The sequence below is a fragment of the Adiantum capillus-veneris genome, chromosome 6 (assembly GCF_014529385.1).
Source record: "Adiantum capillus-veneris isolate H3 chromosome 6, ASM1452938v2, whole genome shotgun sequence".
NCBI lineage: Eukaryota > Viridiplantae > Streptophyta > Polypodiopsida > Polypodiales > Pteridaceae > Adiantum > Adiantum capillus-veneris.
The window spans coordinates 9,054,362-9,072,785 of NC_140936.1; the positions used below are offsets into that span (position 1 = coordinate 9,054,362).

The window sequence follows — 18,424 nt, forward strand, 5'->3', positions numbered from 1 at the left end:
TAGTTTAAGAATGTCCAAAAGCGTTTTCTTACAAATGTTCGCCAAGTTAAGACACAAACACCATATATACTCCTACTTCTTGAGTCGGGATCTCTTCTAATTGAGGTTATGGGCATGGAAAGTATTGCAAAGTATATGATAAAGATGTGTCAAAGCCCCTCAGATCAACTTCCTACAATTGCATGGGAAGCAAGAAAAAAATTTAAAAGACACATAAAAGCAAGATCTTGAGCACATGATGGATGCAAGACATAAAGAATAGATTTGGGAGATGTGATGTATTACACTTGCTACATAGTGCCTCAATAGACTCCCAAGTGAATGAAGCTTTTCTACAACGCCAATGTATTATGGCTTGGCAAGAATTTGATGGGTCACGCTTCATACATTACACCATCCATATTGCCCCCAACTACAAAACCATAATTTTTACTGTTCACCCTTACATACTTGAGTCTATCCCCTTGTTAGTGATACGCACTATCGCAGCCATTCAGCTTAGCTCCCACTCCCTTCGATGCAAGATAAGGCATTGGGACAATGGAGAAGAGTTAAATCGATTTGTACACTATGCTCACTGCAAGTTCGAGAGTCTGAGTACCACACACTACTTGAGTGCTCAAATTTTGGTCACATCCAAACTTGCTTCCCTCACATTTTTAGCCAGGACTTAAGACCTACACACTTTCCTCTCCCAGCCTTAGTATGGGCTCTCCTTTGCGACTCTTCACCACAATTTTGGAGCATCGAGAATCAATTATCATCCACATACATACTACATCACATGTAAGTTTGGTCTCATAGGTGATATTTGACCTCGGAGGATAATAATAAAATCTATCTAAAATCTGTGTGTGTGTGTGTGTGTGTGTGTGTGTGTGTGTGTGTGTGTGTGTCCTATCTCTGATCTTCCTTCCAAACTAAAATTAATTTAACTCGTAAGATCTTAAAATCAATAATATTTAAATAATTTATCTACCTATTTCTCTCTCTCTCTCTCTCTCTCTCTCTCTCTCTCTCTCTCTCTCTCAACAATGGAAGGCTTTTCTTCTACATTAACATTTCTAAAGTAAACAAATTCAACGAAATTAACTCTCAACTTTCTTTTTTGCATACAATGTCTTTTGGCACTAAGCGAGGTGAAGACTTATGCACACTTGCAATGGAGAATGGCACGCTAAGAGTTCATTTTGTTGAGAATAAGCATCTCAAGAGGACACTTGAGATACAAACAACATGTTCAAATCAACTTGAAGAGGAAGTCAAAGAATGAAAACACTCTCTTGTTGACGGGAATGCTTTGAAGAAGCAGAAGTGCAAAATGGAGAATATACATATATTGAAAGAGAATAAAGTTGACGCCGTGTCATGCTATATGCAAGATGAAAAATGCATGCCCAAATAAAGTATCGGACTAATGTATGTGGTAGCAATGTGATTTCCAATTCCTCTCATGCAAGTTATGGCCCCAATAAAGAATGTTGCGAATGTGGATGTAGAAGAGATGAAGGAATAAGATCGACATTCAAAGAACATTGTTATTCATGGAATTTTCGAAGAGAGATCAAAGACACCTTTTGCCATTGTTTTTTAAGATATCTTCAAAACCCACTTTGACATGTCAAGAGTTATGATTTATGGGAAACACCGAGCGGATAAACAAAGAGCTCGTCACTCGAGAGAACAGCCATATATACACCATGCCGGATGACGCAAAATGAAAGATTATCCTTGATAATAGTTGGATTTATTTGAGGAAAAGAATGTTTTGTATGAAAAGATCACACTATTATGCAACAAGATGTCCATCAAAAAGCATATGGGGATGGGGAATAAGAAAAACAAAGACATGTATCATGAGAAAACGTGCCCAAGGAGGAAACACAAAGATAGGTATAGATAAACCAACTAGCAAAGCCAATGTACTTCTTGTTGAAACTTTGGAGCATAATACACAAAGGAATACTGGTCTCAATGAACACGATGTATATTCATTGATATGGTCAAAGAATCACAAGCATCAAAGAGGACAAGAAAGATGGCATGTATGATTAAGAAAGGATCGAAAGATTTTTGTATCAATTGTAAAAGATGTCGAACACAATCGTTATGTAATGATGTAAATTAAGACACCAAAAAGAGCACCCATTTTTGTTTTATACATTTCTCATCATGATTCTCTTTTATGCTAGCATTTATAAAGATCAACCATTTGTTAATGTAGGGAAGAACATTGCTTATTTTAAAGACAATGGTGATCTTATTATCTTTGGACATATGAATATCCGCACAAATATTACAACATGATACACAAATAGTTGATATGCCATACATTTCAAGAGAGTTGGAGTAAGTTCACTTGTATGATCATACTTCAATGGATGAGAGAAAAAAAAGAAACAAAAGTGGCTTGTAAACATATCCCACTTCTCATTTATTGGAAAAGGGCTACATACATGTGTGTACACACACATCACACGATGTCCACACCATTTTAGGACAATAATGTATGAACCTAACTTAAACTTGTTGGCTTGCGACCTTGTTGCATAACAACACACATCACCTATTTCACCCACAAAATCAAAGAAATAAAAGTGACAACCAAAATGAGTCACGTAGAAAGCAAGTGTTGCGTAGATGTATATGCTTACCCATATGTCTACGTATATGTATAGGTATATAAAAATACATACACATATAGATTTGAGTAAACAAGGGCTGTAAAACTTGGTTTTACAGTCATGAGTGGGCTTTTGCATCCATTCAAATGCTTTTACTCCATTTCTCTTAAGCAAGCACCCCATGCATAAATGCCACCAAAAAGTACTATGCTAAGAAAGCAAACCTTTGATATTGCCTAAACCGGATGTGCAAATGCACCGAGTACATTAGGTGGAAAAGAGATGCAAAAGTTAAGCGTACACCCAAACAATGTGAGTATTGCAAAAGATCATAATTGAAACATGATTGTAATTAATTTTTCTATTTGAAAGTAAGCTCAATTAAGGGTGATTGTATGCAATTTGTCTACTTTACAAGCATGCCCACAACCGCAAACACTCGGGGGCAAAGCCGTTTTACAACAAGGATGACCACAACATGAGTGCTCACCTGTATACATAGGGTATAATATACAAACATAAATCTATACCTACATTCATTGTATATACATGACCATGAAAACCATGGGAAGCAATAGACCTTTTTACAAGCTAAAAGAACTAGGCCTTTTCTAGGCAATGATTGTATATATAAATCAAGCACCTCGAAAACTAAAGCATCGGCACAGGAAGAGATGGGGGAGTGCCTGCAGGTATACATGCCACACCCGAGTCACCAGCAAGTATGCAGAGTGATTCAGCATCCCGCAAAACGGCTTCGAGGTTGAGGTGCCCACTTAGTCCATTTATAAATCTAAGTAAGCAGTCAAAATCCATCTGCTCATCCACTATTTTCCTGCGGTACTTCTTTAATAATGCAACACATATATAGAGATGGAAATGCTCTGTAAGATAATGAGTCCAAAGAACCTCCCACAGTCGCATAACATTCTCATATTCAAATTCTCTGGGAAAACAGATAAGACCAACATCAGGCCTTCACATTCTGAATTTGAGAGCGCAATAAAAAACAATGTAATAAACAATGCATGCACCTCGACCAATGGCTTCTACGATGAAATTATTAGCATCCTCTAAGAGGCCAAAGGGACAGATAGATGTACCAAATAAAGTGCAAGAACATTTGTACAAAATTCTATACAAATAGAGTGCAAGGACATTATGGATAAACGGGTCTATTTTTTCCCTTGTGTGTGTGTGTGTGTGTTTTGGTTGGCCGGGGGGGGGGGGGGGGGGGGGGGGGGGGGGGGGGCTCTCTGCCTGCACGCACGCATGCCTTCCTCAAGGAATACCAAGATGACATGGCTTGCACCTTTGAAGGAGTTGGGGACAAAGATAGCCTTGTATCCAGAGCACTTTCTTCATACTCCGGACGATGGCTTCATCGTGCGACCGAGATACATGGATACCCATCTTTTACATGGTTTGAGGAGTACCATCTTTCAGATATGCACCTCATCACATCAGCGAGAGACAAGAGACAAGAAGATACAGAAGTACACCTCAAGAGAAGCGGATATGTCAGCAAGCCTGAGACAGAGGAGCATTACATATGCCACTGCACTGCTTATTATGAGATTCCACTCTCTTTTTAAGAGGGGTTTGGACCACTTTCTCAGATCATGGACTGCACGGACCAGAGAAGCTTGGGGCTCTTTCTTCTAGAGATACACCGGTTTAGAGAGAGAGAGAGACTTGGAGAAGCAGAAAATTGACACACACAGCGCTGACCCAGAGAAAGCTTAGGGATTTCTTCTTGAGCACCACTCAGGATGGTGCTAATCGGCAACATACCCTATTGCTTGATCGAGCAGTCTAGCCTCCTCGTCATAAGTCCGGGTGGCCTGCTTCTGCTTCACCTCTCTACTACAGTCGTCCTTTGTCCCTAGTCTTAGATTTTGTAATTCTTTCTCGTGGTTTGTTTGTGGTCATTGTTACATCTCAGGGGCTTATGTAATGCCTAGGGGCCTTGTAACTTGTTTACATAATACACAAGAGTCTAAGCCCTCCTTTAAGAGCTAGAGAGGGGGGTCGAAGGGGGGGGGAGGCAGCAGAGTCCGGATAGGATGAAAGAAACGACAAGGATCATGACCATGACTGGACCAAACCAAGAAGAGAGGATATGCCATGAGATCAAGCTCAATCCCATGTCTCTCGTAAACCTTTCATTGGAGTCGCGTACACCTGTTTTGACAAGACAAAAGCTCTAGACATAATAGCCATTTGTCCAAGGTGGAAAAATTTTGATCACTCAGTCATCCAAGAGGACGTTCTATTAAAAAAAGGTATCAAACTGTAAAAATATCCTCCTTTAAAGAAGTACTAATTGAAAATCCAGAAGACAATCTAACTACCAAGATAACCACTAAAGTCCAGTCTTCAGGGTTTTCTGAGACTTACCTTTTAAATTGAATCAAGATCCAGCGGAAGCAAAAGAAGTAGTTCAAGCAGTCTGCCTGCTTCAAATATTTGTGCAATGGGCTGTCAAGGAGCTCCACCAACTGAAAACATTATATGCAGAATCCCTCAGAAACATTGATAAAGAAAAAAGTGTGTGTGAAAACCTAATCCCAGACATATTTCATGTCCACAAACAAAAAAAAATCGTTGTAGCAAACTGAAAAAAATTTGCTAAACCTTGCAAAACTTTTTCATCAATAGTATCCACATGAATGACTGGCAGTGTACACACTCATCATCCTTACAAGTGGCTAATAGCTTGCACCTCTCACTAACCCAAGTATGAACTGGTGAGGAAAGATTAGAACATACCTTGGCGACTGCTAAAAGCTGTGAATGCATCCCATTTTGATCACGATTGAAATTTGGGGCCAGATGTTCCATAAGAGCCACAAAACACCAGAATGATTCTGATTCGTCTTCCATTACAAACAGGATGGGGGATAAAAAATCACTCATGCCCTGCATACACAGATTCAAGGCTATAATCATGAAGAAACTGAAAATCCAGTACATGTAAAACAAAGGCCACTTTTACTAGATACCTGACAGTAGCCAATGTCAAAATTGTAAAATGAATAAGTGACCAGAATGTCATGAAGTTTAGACACGTTTTGGTTGTCGTCACCCGCATAAAATGGCAAAATTCGATCTGTCCGAACCTGTCTCAGTTAATCAAAACATAATTAATACATCCCTCATCGAAAAAGTTTTGAGCAAGCACTCAACGACTCTTGCATAGAGGGACCAAAAGTTTTACCACATCTTTTTCAACACGACTCTTGCGCTCACGAAACTTTGCAAATCGTTTTGCTTGATCTGCTGAAATAGTCTGCACATAAAAAAACTCAGTACGATAAACCTCAAATCAGACCACAAAGCAAGTAGATAATCACCAAAACATATGCCAACGACACATTGGACAAAGCTGCAAGCCCTTCCCAAAGACACATTGGGCACAGTTGGCAAGCCCTTCTCAATTGTCATGTTTTTCATGCACAATGACCAGAAACATGTCTCATGGGCTTAGTACTATAATATTATACTCAAGTATTGTCATTTTTATGATCAGAGAATACCCGAGTGAGGTATAGGTGAGGTAGTTTCAAGTAGAATCAACATTCAGGCATTTCGAGAGCAGTAATCAATCATATAGGCCACAAATAATGACTTTTTCATGACAAAATTTATTAATTGGACCCTCAGTAGCAACCTTGAACCGAATCCAATCAAGTACAATGCCCAAGATCAAAGATGATGCAACACACCTGCCATTGCGCCTTCAAAAGCTTGTACTCCTTGTATTTCTTGGTACGAAGTTCCTCCCGTTCCATGTATGTTGAGTCATATTGGTGGTAACCTAGAAGGAACTTCCACACCTATAAAGATGTATACACTCTCAGGGCCAAAGGGTCCATAATGCAGTTCATTACAACCTGGAGAAGTCTCAAAAGCTAAATAGAACACATGGTTAAATCTCTAATCAAGACAAACCTCACGACGCAGACGATGCCCTAGTCCACCATAAAAAATTCTCTTTCGTAATGCTTTTGAGTCAACCACACGCCCTTCACTGTCAAGAAAAGTAGCCCACTGCAATATGTGTGAACTTTGGCTCAGAGATATGCAAAAGTTTAGCTGTGAGAAAAAAGAAAACTGAAAAGGCGAGTCACTCACTTCCTCATTTTCCAAAGGAGGTAGGCGAGCCCTTCCCCATACAGAAAGAGAATAATCATTCTGAAAGAGGAAAAATCAGTATTAATTTCCCTTCACTTTCCGGACGAAGCATTGTACTGGTTCTAAAGCAGTACCAGTTTAGACTCAACGAGTTCAAAACTGCCAACACGTGTGGATGCCATCTCATCGGATATTGTAGTTTCTTCAAACTGTCAGCAAATCGAACCATTCTTAAGAATAAAATAGGGTGCCCAACATGAAAACAGTCGTAGATTCTCAAAAACCTTGGAATCAGATTGCGGCATTTGTTCTCTCTCACAGTGACTTTGTTGTGCTGAAGGCCTTGATTCTTCCTGTCTGCCCACTCTTCTAGAATACAGCTTCCTTTGTTCATACCCAGTACTTTCATTAGACACTGAAATTGCAGTATTTATCTTGGAGCTACAGAACCAAAGCCAGAGAGAAGTTAATTGAACATTTCTAATAAACGGCCAAACTACAAAAGTAGGCCATGAAACGGTGAAATACTAGAGCTTACCTTCCATTTTCTGAGCTAATAGCAGCCAATAGCTGGTTCTGTGCAACTGCAACAGACGTGACAGGCACAACATCCCTTAGTTCCAAAGACGATAGACTTTTCTGCACATGCCCAAAAAAAAATCAAAATGATGAAACCATCCATTATAAACACGCTCTTTGACCAGAAAAGTTTTGAACGTTGAGAAATGAAGTACATCAAGGAAGAATATTAGAATTTAGAGAAAGTGGTCTTTGAAGTTTGAGCACCGATTTTTTTCCGAAATAACGAACTTTCTTAAAATCTTTTGGAAACCACGTTGGCACAACCAGAAGGTAAATCAACTGGCACTAGACTTGGCAGTATGCAGAGTTGGAACAATAAAAGGTCGACAAATAATGGCCATTTTGCAAAATTAACCATTGGAAATTTGGATTGGAAGCGTTTGTTCCAATCAGAAAATAATAAGATCTATGTGGTCCAATCATGCGGAGTGGTCCTTGTATGGAAAACCTATTTAAGATGCCAAACCTCAATGGAAGCACGTATGGAGTTTTTTACGCCATTAATTCTCTTCTCTGCCTCATTTCAGTTGCCTTATCATTAGCTTCATTAGCAAGAGTGCTACTCTCTCTTTGCCCCCATAACTGCTGCACTAACAGTGGTATCAGAGCCAGATTAGGTCCTAGTTAGGCATCTTAATCTCCTCTTTCCTGGATCAAGTGAGTTCTCTTCTTGGCTCACCTTGATTGATTAATCTTCATGTATTAAGCATGCATATTAGATTTGCACTAATCCTCTCTAGGTTATCTTTAATGTGAGGGCATTGTACATACTTGTGCCACTACCCTTCATTAAGGATGATCTTTGAGGTGGATTAGCATCGTCATTTTTTCTTTGTGCCTCTTTCATTCTCCTCTCCACCAGATCTGTTTGAAGCCCTTAAGCACAAAATTTGGACTTAATTATCATTCTTAATCTCACCCGTTAAGGGATGTGTGTGCGCGCTTGCACACTTGTGCTCGGAATAAGGTCAACGCTGTTTTCAGATGAGTTCTCCACATGGAAGTTAGTGGTTAGTCAATCTTATCCATCTTTGGCAAGTGGGCGGATACCATTCGGGATTGAAATTCAGTTGAAGTGGATGTCCGGGTTCTAGCCAGTCGGACAGTACCCATCAGAAATCTTTTTTGCAGGGATCCCCGACCGATTAGTTCAGTCAACAGGCAGACGTCAAAGATGTCTTTAAGTCCAACTTATAGAGCGGTAAGTCTGCCAAGGGGTGCTCTCGTGGGAAGTTTGTCTTATCACCAAGCCCATCTAAGGGCAGCTTCATACTGAGCACCAAGTGCTACTTTATACAAGAGATTATTCCCACTGTTTTGGCAGTGCTGCCAGACCACAGTTTCCCCTAAAGGCTGAAGAGCACCATGGAGCAAAATATACTTTTACCTTCTTAAGGTCATAAAAATTCTGAAATTACAAATATAAGAGAGGTTAAAACACTTACAAAAACACAAAAGCAAGGGACATAAGATAACGGACAAAGAAAAAACTAAATCGCCTTCTTTGTTTCTAAACAAAAATAGATAGAAACAAACCATTATTCACTTGAAAATGCTCTTAGAAAAGGCATATGCAAAATAAGTTAAAGCTGCCTACTTGACTGAAACTTTGAAAGAACTTTAAACGATCACAACAAGTGTAAGATATATATACATAGATGAATCCAGGATAATCCCAAATTCACCCTTAAAAGGAAAGTGCAAGGTATAGACCAATGGTAGTCACCCACAAGACAATATAACCATCAGCTCCATCATGCATAGTATTGACTAAATACCACGACATCCCCACTAACGTCGTCAGTGCCCAATAGTGGGTGTAGAACTAGGTACTAACATATGCTCCCAAACACATCACACACACACACGAGCATACATCAACACAAAGTTCAGCGTACTGAGTTTCTGTCATCACTCCGGAGATCAAGGGCAAAGTGTAAGATATCACAAAGACTTAATCTTAACTTTCAGACTCCACACCACAAAGAGAAAAATCTTAAATCCTAATGTAAGCTAAAGACTAAAATAAGAAACTACTACGTACCTACCTACAAAATCTGAAATCCTAATGTAAGCTAAAGACTAAAATAGAAAACTAATACGAACCTACCTAGAAATGGCAAAACATAACCAAACTACTAAGAAGTTGAAAACTTGACAATATGCGACCGTAACTTCATTGCTTGTCCAAACAGGTAGAATCAGGTCATCACCTTTATCATGCATAGCGTGGACAACATCCCAACTCACATAATTAGTGCCCAAGTAGAGTTCATTCATGATTAGAACGTACTCTATAAACAAGTTTCTATCACACTCCAAAGGTGGCGGATTGTTATGATCAAGGTTGCACAAATTCCGTCGTCCAAGAGGTTATTGTTAAGAGTTTCACATTCCTGTCCGGTGGTGGCTATAGTATCTTCCAAGAGCAGATTAGAGAAGTGAGATGTTTTGTGGTTGTGCCCAGCCGTACCTAAGGTAGACGTGCTTTCTTGGTGGTGCATTCCACAGAGTTGCCCACCCGGTAGGCTTGCATGAGGCGGGACCCCTGTTCCTAGGGGTTAAATTCTCCAAAGTTCTACAGTTCAGCTACTAAATGTGTGCAACAAGTCACTTTTCTTGAGTTTTCACATTTATTACCAATCATGGGGTTCTAGCAGTATAGGTAGGGCAAATTGGAGTCCCCTATAGATACTACCCCCTCTCTTCCATATTATCAGCGAGCAAAGCTTCTGACATTTGGGCCATATACTCTCTCTAGCATTTTCTCTCTCTTCTAGCATTTTATGCATCAACGTTTTCTCTCTCCCCCTCAGTTTGCTTGTGATCACTCTTCTATCTCCTAGAGCTTCCTTCTCTCTCTCTCTCTCTCTCTCTCTCTCTCTCTCTCTCTCTCTCTCTCTCTCTCTCTCTCTCTCTCTCTCTCTCTCTCTCTTCACACAGGTTAGAGATTGAGATCGGGAGACATACTGGTGTTCCCAGGGAGGAGCGAGTCTGCAGAGCCTGCACAGAGGAGGTGGAGAGTGAGGAGCACTTTGTATGTAGATGCAGAGCATACACTGAGATCAGAGGCAAGTATGAGGCCTTATTCAGAGGACAGCCCACTCTCCGAGAGATCATGGACTCTCGAGATCAGAGACAGCTCGGACGGTTCTTACTAGAGATACAGAGCCATCGGGACACACTACTACAGCCACACACAGCTACACAGACAGAGGGGAGACAGTCGCAGCTCACAGACTTCTTTCAGAGGATTGCCGCCCCTCCCTCACCAGACACTCAGAGGGGAGTGACACTCCCACAGGCGGAGGTGAGCCGAGCTAGACGACGACCACGAGTCACAGGCTACAGGGGCGCGAGCTCCCACCACCGACAGATCGAGGAGATCTGAGCCCGGGAGCGCCGTGCCACTGAGGAGCGAGTGGCTCAGATGAGGGCCGACCCGACAGCTTTCATCCGGGTAGCCTTGGCACCAGACCCGCCCATGTACCACATCTTACATCCCCCCATTAGTACAGGATGGAGCTAGATAGCTTGATGCATTCTCATGATTGTACTACCTTGAGCATATAGACATGCATATACCCCTAGAGATAGAGCTCCATCCCTCCTCAGATACCCCACTACCTACATTCAGTTCAGTTTTGTATCAGTTTTGTTTCATTTGTCTTTCCGATAGACGGATGACATACACACTATGTACATTTGATTTGTCTCATAGGCCGATTTCGGCCTGACATAGACGTTAAAATCTTTCTTTCTTCTCTCTCTCTCTCTCTCTCTCTCTCTCTCTCTCTCTCTCTCTCTCTCTCTCTCTCTCTCTCTCTCTCTCTCTCTCTTAGGTCATTTTGGCCTTTTGAAGACGTTAATATAACATTTCATTTCATTTTCTCTCTCTCTCTCTCTCTCTCTCTCTCTCTCTCTCTCTCTCTCTCTCTCTCTCTCTCTCTCTCTCTCTCTCTCTTTTTTTTTTTTTTTTGAAAAAATCAGGGCTGTATATTACTGAGTACAAGATAATCCCCAACGGATGCCAAAATAGCCTATCACGTGGGGTCTACAAGCTGAATGTAAGGTTGAGAGCCACTATAGTGACAACTCGACTAGAACAATCTCATGGTGGTCTGTATGATGAGTGGAGGAGAAACCACTGAGGAGGTGCATAATGCCATGTAATTTGTCCACCTGTAAGTGTGAAGAAGAGTGGAGATCGGGCCCAACGCCGAAGGAAGTCAAATCGACGAGCCTCGGCTGCTCTAGATGTACCTGAGGAAGAATCCCACTGCCAAATGAGGGTGTGAATGATGTCCAGCCAAATGGCAGTGAGGGTATCTGGAAGGAGCTGGGGAGCCGCTCTGAGAATATGAAGACAACGAGCTCTCCAAACATTCCAGAGTGCAATGCTAGTGATGATTGAGAAGATTTCATCACGTGTCTGAGGATCCCCTTGCCAAGCAATCTGTGGTAACATAGCCAAAGTCCCTCGCCGGTAACCAGTCATGGTAAGCATAAGAGCTGGATCTGTGTCTGAGCCCTCGTAGAAAAGATGCGGTCCGAGCATCGGCATCAACCAGGAGACAGATCCCCAAGTGAGAAATCCATGCTGAACACCAGCTTTGCTAAGTAAAAAGCAAACTGCTAGCCATACTGCATGAGAAGACGAGCATGACCAAAGGCAGTGTGCAGGTGACTCTCGTAGGCGCAAAGAACAGCGAGTACATAACAGATCATGACCCATAGAAGCTAACCAAGTCCCAACTGGAAGTCCGGCATGTGCAGTCATCCACAGGAAAAAGGAAATACGACGAGCCACATGTAAATCCCAGATGGCTGACCAAAACTGTTGTATATAGGCATGGGAGAGACCTGAATGTAACCAGAAACGCATACGAGTGGGCTGCTCTGGGTGTTGTCTCATCAATGCGAATCTTCCAATTTTGACTGTGTACTCAAAGAATGATACATGTGCGCCGGTGGGTTAGAGTGAGGCCAATGCCACTCTCCTGGGTCCCAATAAAGCTGAGATAGGGCACGACCCTCCCACACCCAAAGCCTCCAAAGTGCAACATTAGCGGAAGCGAAACGGGGGTCAACACAACGACGCTTCCCGCAGGAGCCAACTACTCGTATGGCCTCCCATCGAGCGCCGGAGTAGACAAGGCGCGGAGAGGTAGTAGCATATGTCAGCCTAGCATGCATCCCCGAAGAGTAGTCAGTATCAACTGTGAACAGCATGGTGTTGAAACGAACTAATAAGAGAGTGCTCTGAGTAAAGAGGCCTTCCCAGCCACAATGTGGAGGCATCTGAACTGTGCCTCGCATGACTGCGTCCCAGTGTGAAGGAATGGCAGAGCCAATCTCAAGCAGTCTGTCTGTTACCCCACGACCAATGGCATAATGTTCTGCCACAAAATCTGCATCTAGCATACGTGTCTCATGAAATAGCCGCATAGAGGCAGCAGGGCCAGTGTCCCAAGCAGCCCAATCAATGTGAGTCCTCTCTCCAAGCTGACGGGGTGGATTAACCGAAGAATCAAGAACTGCATCATTCCAAATGAGAGGCTGGCACTCAATCTCCTCACGGCATGAGGGAGGTGAGCGTTTGATAGCTCGTCGCATGGATACCCAAATCTGAAGGAGCGATCGGATGAAGGGTGAGAGAGTGCTGGTACACAAGGGGGCATCCGTAAACAGAAAACGATACCCTGTTTGCCAAGTATGGCCATCTCTAGTGCCGTGGCGCGGAGTCGCTGTGGAAAGAGCAGCCTGAAGAAGCATCTTCCAAGGTTCTTGGCCGGGAAGAAGACCCCGAACAATAAGCTTGGTAAGAAGAGCGCGGCTCTGTAATTCTCGATCAATAATGCCAAGGCCACCCTCTGATCTAGGACGAATAATCGTGGACCAGCAAACTCGAGCACGAGTATCAGTAGTCCCATCTGTGCCACTCCATAAAAAGTTCCGCACGAGTCTGCGGAGCTGAGCTATCACTCCAGAATGTAGCATCCAACAAGAGGCCGTATACCATACTGTAGCCAGAATGACCTGGTTGGCGACCAATGCACGGCCAGCCAACGACAGATGACGTGAAGACCAATGACAAAGCTTCCTGCGAATAGACTACAGTACGGGTGCAAACTGTTGCTGTGAGGAAACGTCAAATCCAACCTAAAAGCCCAAATATCTGCATGTCTGACCTGGCTGTAGCCATGTGAAACCATCAGTTACCCCCCAAGTAGGTATGTCATCACTGCCAACCAATAACCCATAGGATTTATGCCAGTTAATGCGTGCATCACCGGCAATGCAGAAAACCTCCAGGGCTCCCCGCATGGCATCAAGACTCAAGAGCTGCTAGCAAATAGCGCAACATCAGCATAGTGTCATCAGCAAACTCCTGATCGATAAGGTCCGGAGCTGAAGGTACTGGCATGGTCAAGCCACGAAATGCATGACTCTGAGCACGAAGAAAGTCGGACATAGTCTCTCCCACAAACAGATACAGATATGCTCCTAAAGGGCATCCCTGACGGACAGATCGAGAGAGCTCAAAACTGCGACTGACACGACCACCAATAGTAATAGCACTGCCGGCAGTCCTGAAGAGAGCGGAAATGCTTGAGATCCATCTCGAAGGGAAACCCATCCTGGCTAATGATCCTTCGAGAAACTCCCACTCAACACGAAAGTCAAGGATGAAGAAAGCGAGAGGTTCAGAAGATGATCTGGCCCACTCTACTGCCTCATAAAAAGTGAAGATATTATCAAGTATGCATCGATCCATGACAAAGCCTGTCTGAGAAGTATGAATAATATCTGGTAAGAACGGTCGCAAGCGATGGTTGATCAGTAACGCTAATATCTTATAGACCGAAGGGAGTAGGGTAATAGGTCTCCACTGGCGAAGCTGAGTGGTGTCACCCCCTTTCCGAATAAGAGATATGAGACCTGAACAAAGATCCGGATGCATATAGCCTGATGCAAAGATATCCTGACAACCACGAAGCAATGGTATATGCAATACATCCCAATAGGTCAAAAAGAAAGCTCTAGTGAGGCCATCCTCGCCTGGACAGGAAGATGGATCTAGACTCTCGATAGCAGCATGAAGCTCTGCAAGTGTGAATGGGGCCAACAAGATCTCTGCCATAGTGTCTGTATAACGACGTCGGGTGTGATGCCAGATCTGCTCACGGGCAAGTAAAACCTCAGTAGTGCATACATCAGCAGTGAACAATGCCTCAAAATAATCTGCAGACATATCAAGAATAACATCAGGATGCATATGAAGTGTTCCTTGAGCATCGCACAAAGTCCTGAGGGTGGTGCTAGGAGGGCGCTCTTTATGCGCAGTGAAGAAGTCCTTATTCATTCGATCAGCTTTAGCTGTCCAATGAGATACTAAAGCATGATGAGTGAACTTAGACCTAGCCTCCTGTACACAATGAATTTCCTGTGTGAGCTCTGTTTGTCTAGCAGCGAGATAAGCATCCTGAGGCCACTCCTCAAGCAAGCGCTGTGTGGAACCAAGAGGAATGTGGAGGTCAGACTCACGTACTCTCAACTGACGATGAATACTAGCAGTTTGATCACGGCAATAAATACTAGACTCAGTAATGCAATGGGCAAGGAACTCTCCAGGGGGACCACAATAAGAATCACCCGTGGACCACAAGTCACGAATCTGCTGCTGCAAAACTTCAGTGGTGAGAACACTGTCAGGGATGCTGAAGCCTCGTCTCTGTGCAGCGGATCTAGTGAAAGAGATAAACAATGAGATGGGAAAATGATCGGAGAGGCTGTCCCTCGCCAAATAGCAGTAAATCCACCTAGAGCTGCTGCCCAAGGGCCAATGTAAAAACGATCAAGTCGCTCTAATAGTCTTCCCTGCTGTCTCTGAAACCCCCACGAGTAATGAAGTGTAGCAGGGTGGTGACCAAAAGAGGGTATGTGCCAGGCGTCAACACCTTGAATAGCTAGAAGAAATCGATCCCAAGCTGGCTGCTCATCTGGAGAAATGGATGATAGAATTGGAGGAGTGAGCGATCGCCAATCAGAGTCGCTCTCAATGTTGTTGAAGTCGCCTCCAACAACCCAAGAGTCCACAGCAGGTAGAGCAGCAACCAAGGAGGAACAAAAAGTAGCTCTCTCCCGAGGAGTAGTGGGTGCATATACTGACATAAAGCCAATCGTAGAGTCCCGAATCCGGATAGAAACATAGACTGCTCTGCCAGCGACAAGTGTGCCATGCTGCTGAACTGATGCCAAGTATCGTGGCCCCACTGAAATGCATACACCACAACTCTGTCCATGAATGCCTAGAGCAGGCTCCCAAAAAGTGTGAGCGCCCGAGGGTATGAGATTACCAAAGGGAGTGGCAATCTTATGCTCCTGTACTAGTAATATATCCACAATGCCTACTACATGAGCATGTAAATCTCTGCGAAGTAAAAGCTTACGTGAACCTCTTACCCGAGAAGTCTGTAAACCATTAGTATTCCAAGAAACTACATGTAAATCCATAGTCTGCATGGAGGAAGTGGTAAAGCATCTGACTAACTGCGCATCTTCTTGGAGGCAGCTGGGCCATCCAAGGGATGAGCTTCTGGCGGGAGGTAGGCAACCGGCAAGCCCTCTCTAAAATATGGCGTCTCATTGCACCAACTGCGGACCTCAGCTTGTTTACATTGCATGACCGATGCTGCGGCTTTGACACCCCAAATGCGCATAGACATAAGAAGCACCACATCCGAGGATACATGAATGATCATAGGCAATGAATAGCAAGCATAAACATCACTCCATTCCATTGCACCAATACAGGAAGGGAAGTGTGGAGACAATACATCTGGAGCGGAAGTAGACAACCATAAATTAAGCTGAGCCATAGTTTGTGCATGCACAAAATGCAGAACCTGATCCTCGGACCATTCCTGAGCTGCATGGAACGAAAGGAAAAAGGAATGGGTAGGCTGAGAGCGACTGCCTATTAAAGAGGGAACACAACCTGGCTTGTGGTGCATAAGGTAGAGCTGCACCCACAATGGTCCTTCTGAGTCACCGCACATTTCAGCTCGATGGGTGCCCCATGAAAGAGGGCAAGAGCTGAGAAAACTGCGTGCGACGTAAGTATGAGAGGGGGTGGACCAGAAGGTGGAGGGGGGGGAGTAAGGGCGAGAGGGAGAGGAGGAAAAGGGAGAGGTAGCAAAGGTGAATGATCCATCTGCATGGGAATAGGGACCTCGGGAATAGGGGAAGGAGTAGGCAGGGGAATGGCAAGTAAAGGAGGAGCTGGTAGCAGAGGTATGTGATCCTGGGTTGAAGAAGAAGAATGGCGAGGAGAAGGTGGGGGTAAGGGAGTGGCAGAAACTTGAGAGGGAGCAGGAGAGTTAACACTGGAGGTTGCTTGCGGGGTGGGTTGATGACGAGGACGGAAGGAATGGTTACGACCTACTGTCTGCCATGCAGTCTCAGTAGGAATTGAAGCAGAGGGAGGAACATGGGGGGTTGAAGCTCTGGGAGCGCCCTTAGGCTGCTGAGGTGCTCGAGTAGTAGTAGTAGTAGGAACCGACTGTGGATGCTGACCACGTGGCTAAGTGTGGGTGCCACGAGTTGGCTGTTGTTGTCGCCGATGGCGTGGCTGAGTGGGACAATCGCGTGCCAAGTGTCCCATCTCGTGACAACGTAAACACTGTCCTGGGCGGCCAGTGACTACCATTCGGCAAGAGTAGTCTCGATCACGCACAGCCACAGTAACTGTATCTGGTAATGAAGTATCTCCAAACACCAGGACCTAAATGCGAGGTGGACCAGATGAGAAGATGCAGGATCTTGGAACTACTCTGCCAAAATGAGCAGCAATCATCTGAAGGAGATGCTCATCAATAAAATGGAGAGGCATATCCGGGAAGGAAAGCGTCAGAGGGAATCTGGGAATAAGATGTCAGCTGTCAAACTCCTCAGTAGTGAACTCTGGATACCACCTCGTCAAGTATATCATTCTGCGATCAGAGAGTATCGAAGAGCGAGCCAGGAGAGCTGAGGCAGTGGCGGGATCTGAAAGATGTACCATGAATATGCCTCTGCCAAGTAATGTAAGTTCCGAGACCCGTCCCTAAGTAGTGCCCAGTGCAGTCTGACACCAATCACGTATAGAAGAGCGAGGTGGAGACTGTCCAATCATCCGGCCAACCAAGGCATGCTGTGCCAAGTGTTGAATTTTGGAGTCAATGCGTGTCAACAGGTCACCAGTACAATCCGCGCGACAGGCAAGTGGTGATGGAGTGCCGTGTGTGGTACTCAAGACCGGCAAAGCCGCCATGAAGAATGGGCGAGACTGGCAAACGGGAAAAGCAAGACCCAAAGTGAAGCTTGAACTCTTTCACGCTCTTTCTCTCTCTCTCCTTCCCTTGCAGGTAGTAGAACGATGCACACGGTGAAGGTTTGAAACAGGTGGGGTTGGCGGACTGTTAGGGTTTCGGAGAATTAGGGTTCTTCAGGGAATTAGGGTTGCAGGAAATTAGGGTTTTCAGGGATTAGGGTTTCGAGAAATTAGGGTTTTCAGGGATTAGGGTTCTGTGAGGCTGAGACGCGTGGGGCTGCAGGCAGCAGAGCGCGAGGAGGAACGCACGGTGACGCGCTGCAGCCAAGAGACGCCGTGGGTGCAGGCTGCAGGGATGGGGTTACGCGGCAGCAGCAGGAGCGCGTATAGTGATGCTCGCGGCTGGCTGCAGGTTCACGCAGGGAGCTTTGCGCAGGGTTGCTCGCGCAGGCTGAGACGCAGGGTTGCTTCGCGTAGGGTTGCTTCGCGCAGGCTCTCTCTCTCTCTCTCTCTCTCTCTCTTAGCGGGCTGATCATGAATGGATCCAAAACGAAGGTTATGCTTGTAAAGACCCTCAATGACGAAAATCCATGCATTGCATACAACAATGAGCAACTTGAAGTAGTAGATCACTTCAAGTACCTTGGCCTTGAGGTTCCATCCAATCATAAATGGAGGAATTGCGCAATGCATCGCTTGGAAGCCGGAAAAAGGGCTTATCATGCATTTGAGAACATGTGCATTGCTGGAGAGATCAAGTGTTGGG

General features: G+C 44.3%; 1 protein-coding gene across 2 annotated transcripts in view; it reads right to left on the bottom strand.

Annotated features, from left to right (window-relative positions):
* Nucleotides 1-2,956: 2,956 nt before the first annotated feature.
* Nucleotides 2,957-18,424, bottom strand: part of LOC147455118 (uncharacterized) — a 95,990-nt gene continuing 80,522 nt past the window's right edge. For both annotated transcript variants that reach the window (XM_086513954.1, XM_086513955.1), the window contains 11 exons: nucleotides 7,300-7,400; nucleotides 7,046-7,202; nucleotides 6,896-6,970; nucleotides 6,762-6,821; nucleotides 6,579-6,677; nucleotides 6,353-6,463; nucleotides 5,845-5,916; nucleotides 5,630-5,746; nucleotides 5,397-5,546; nucleotides 5,025-5,125; nucleotides 2,957-3,570 (listed from right to left, as the gene is read on the bottom strand). In XM_086513954.1, the coding sequence (XP_086370080.1) occupies nucleotides 3,276-3,570; nucleotides 5,025-5,125; nucleotides 5,397-5,546; nucleotides 5,630-5,746; nucleotides 5,845-5,916; nucleotides 6,353-6,463; nucleotides 6,579-6,677; nucleotides 6,762-6,821; nucleotides 6,896-6,970; nucleotides 7,046-7,202; nucleotides 7,300-7,400 (1,338 nt within the window). In that variant the 3' untranslated portion in view covers nucleotides 2,957-3,275. The remainder of the gene's footprint in view (nucleotides 3,571-5,024; nucleotides 5,126-5,396; nucleotides 5,547-5,629; nucleotides 5,747-5,844; nucleotides 5,917-6,352; nucleotides 6,464-6,578; nucleotides 6,678-6,761; nucleotides 6,822-6,895; nucleotides 6,971-7,045; nucleotides 7,203-7,299; nucleotides 7,401-18,424) is intronic.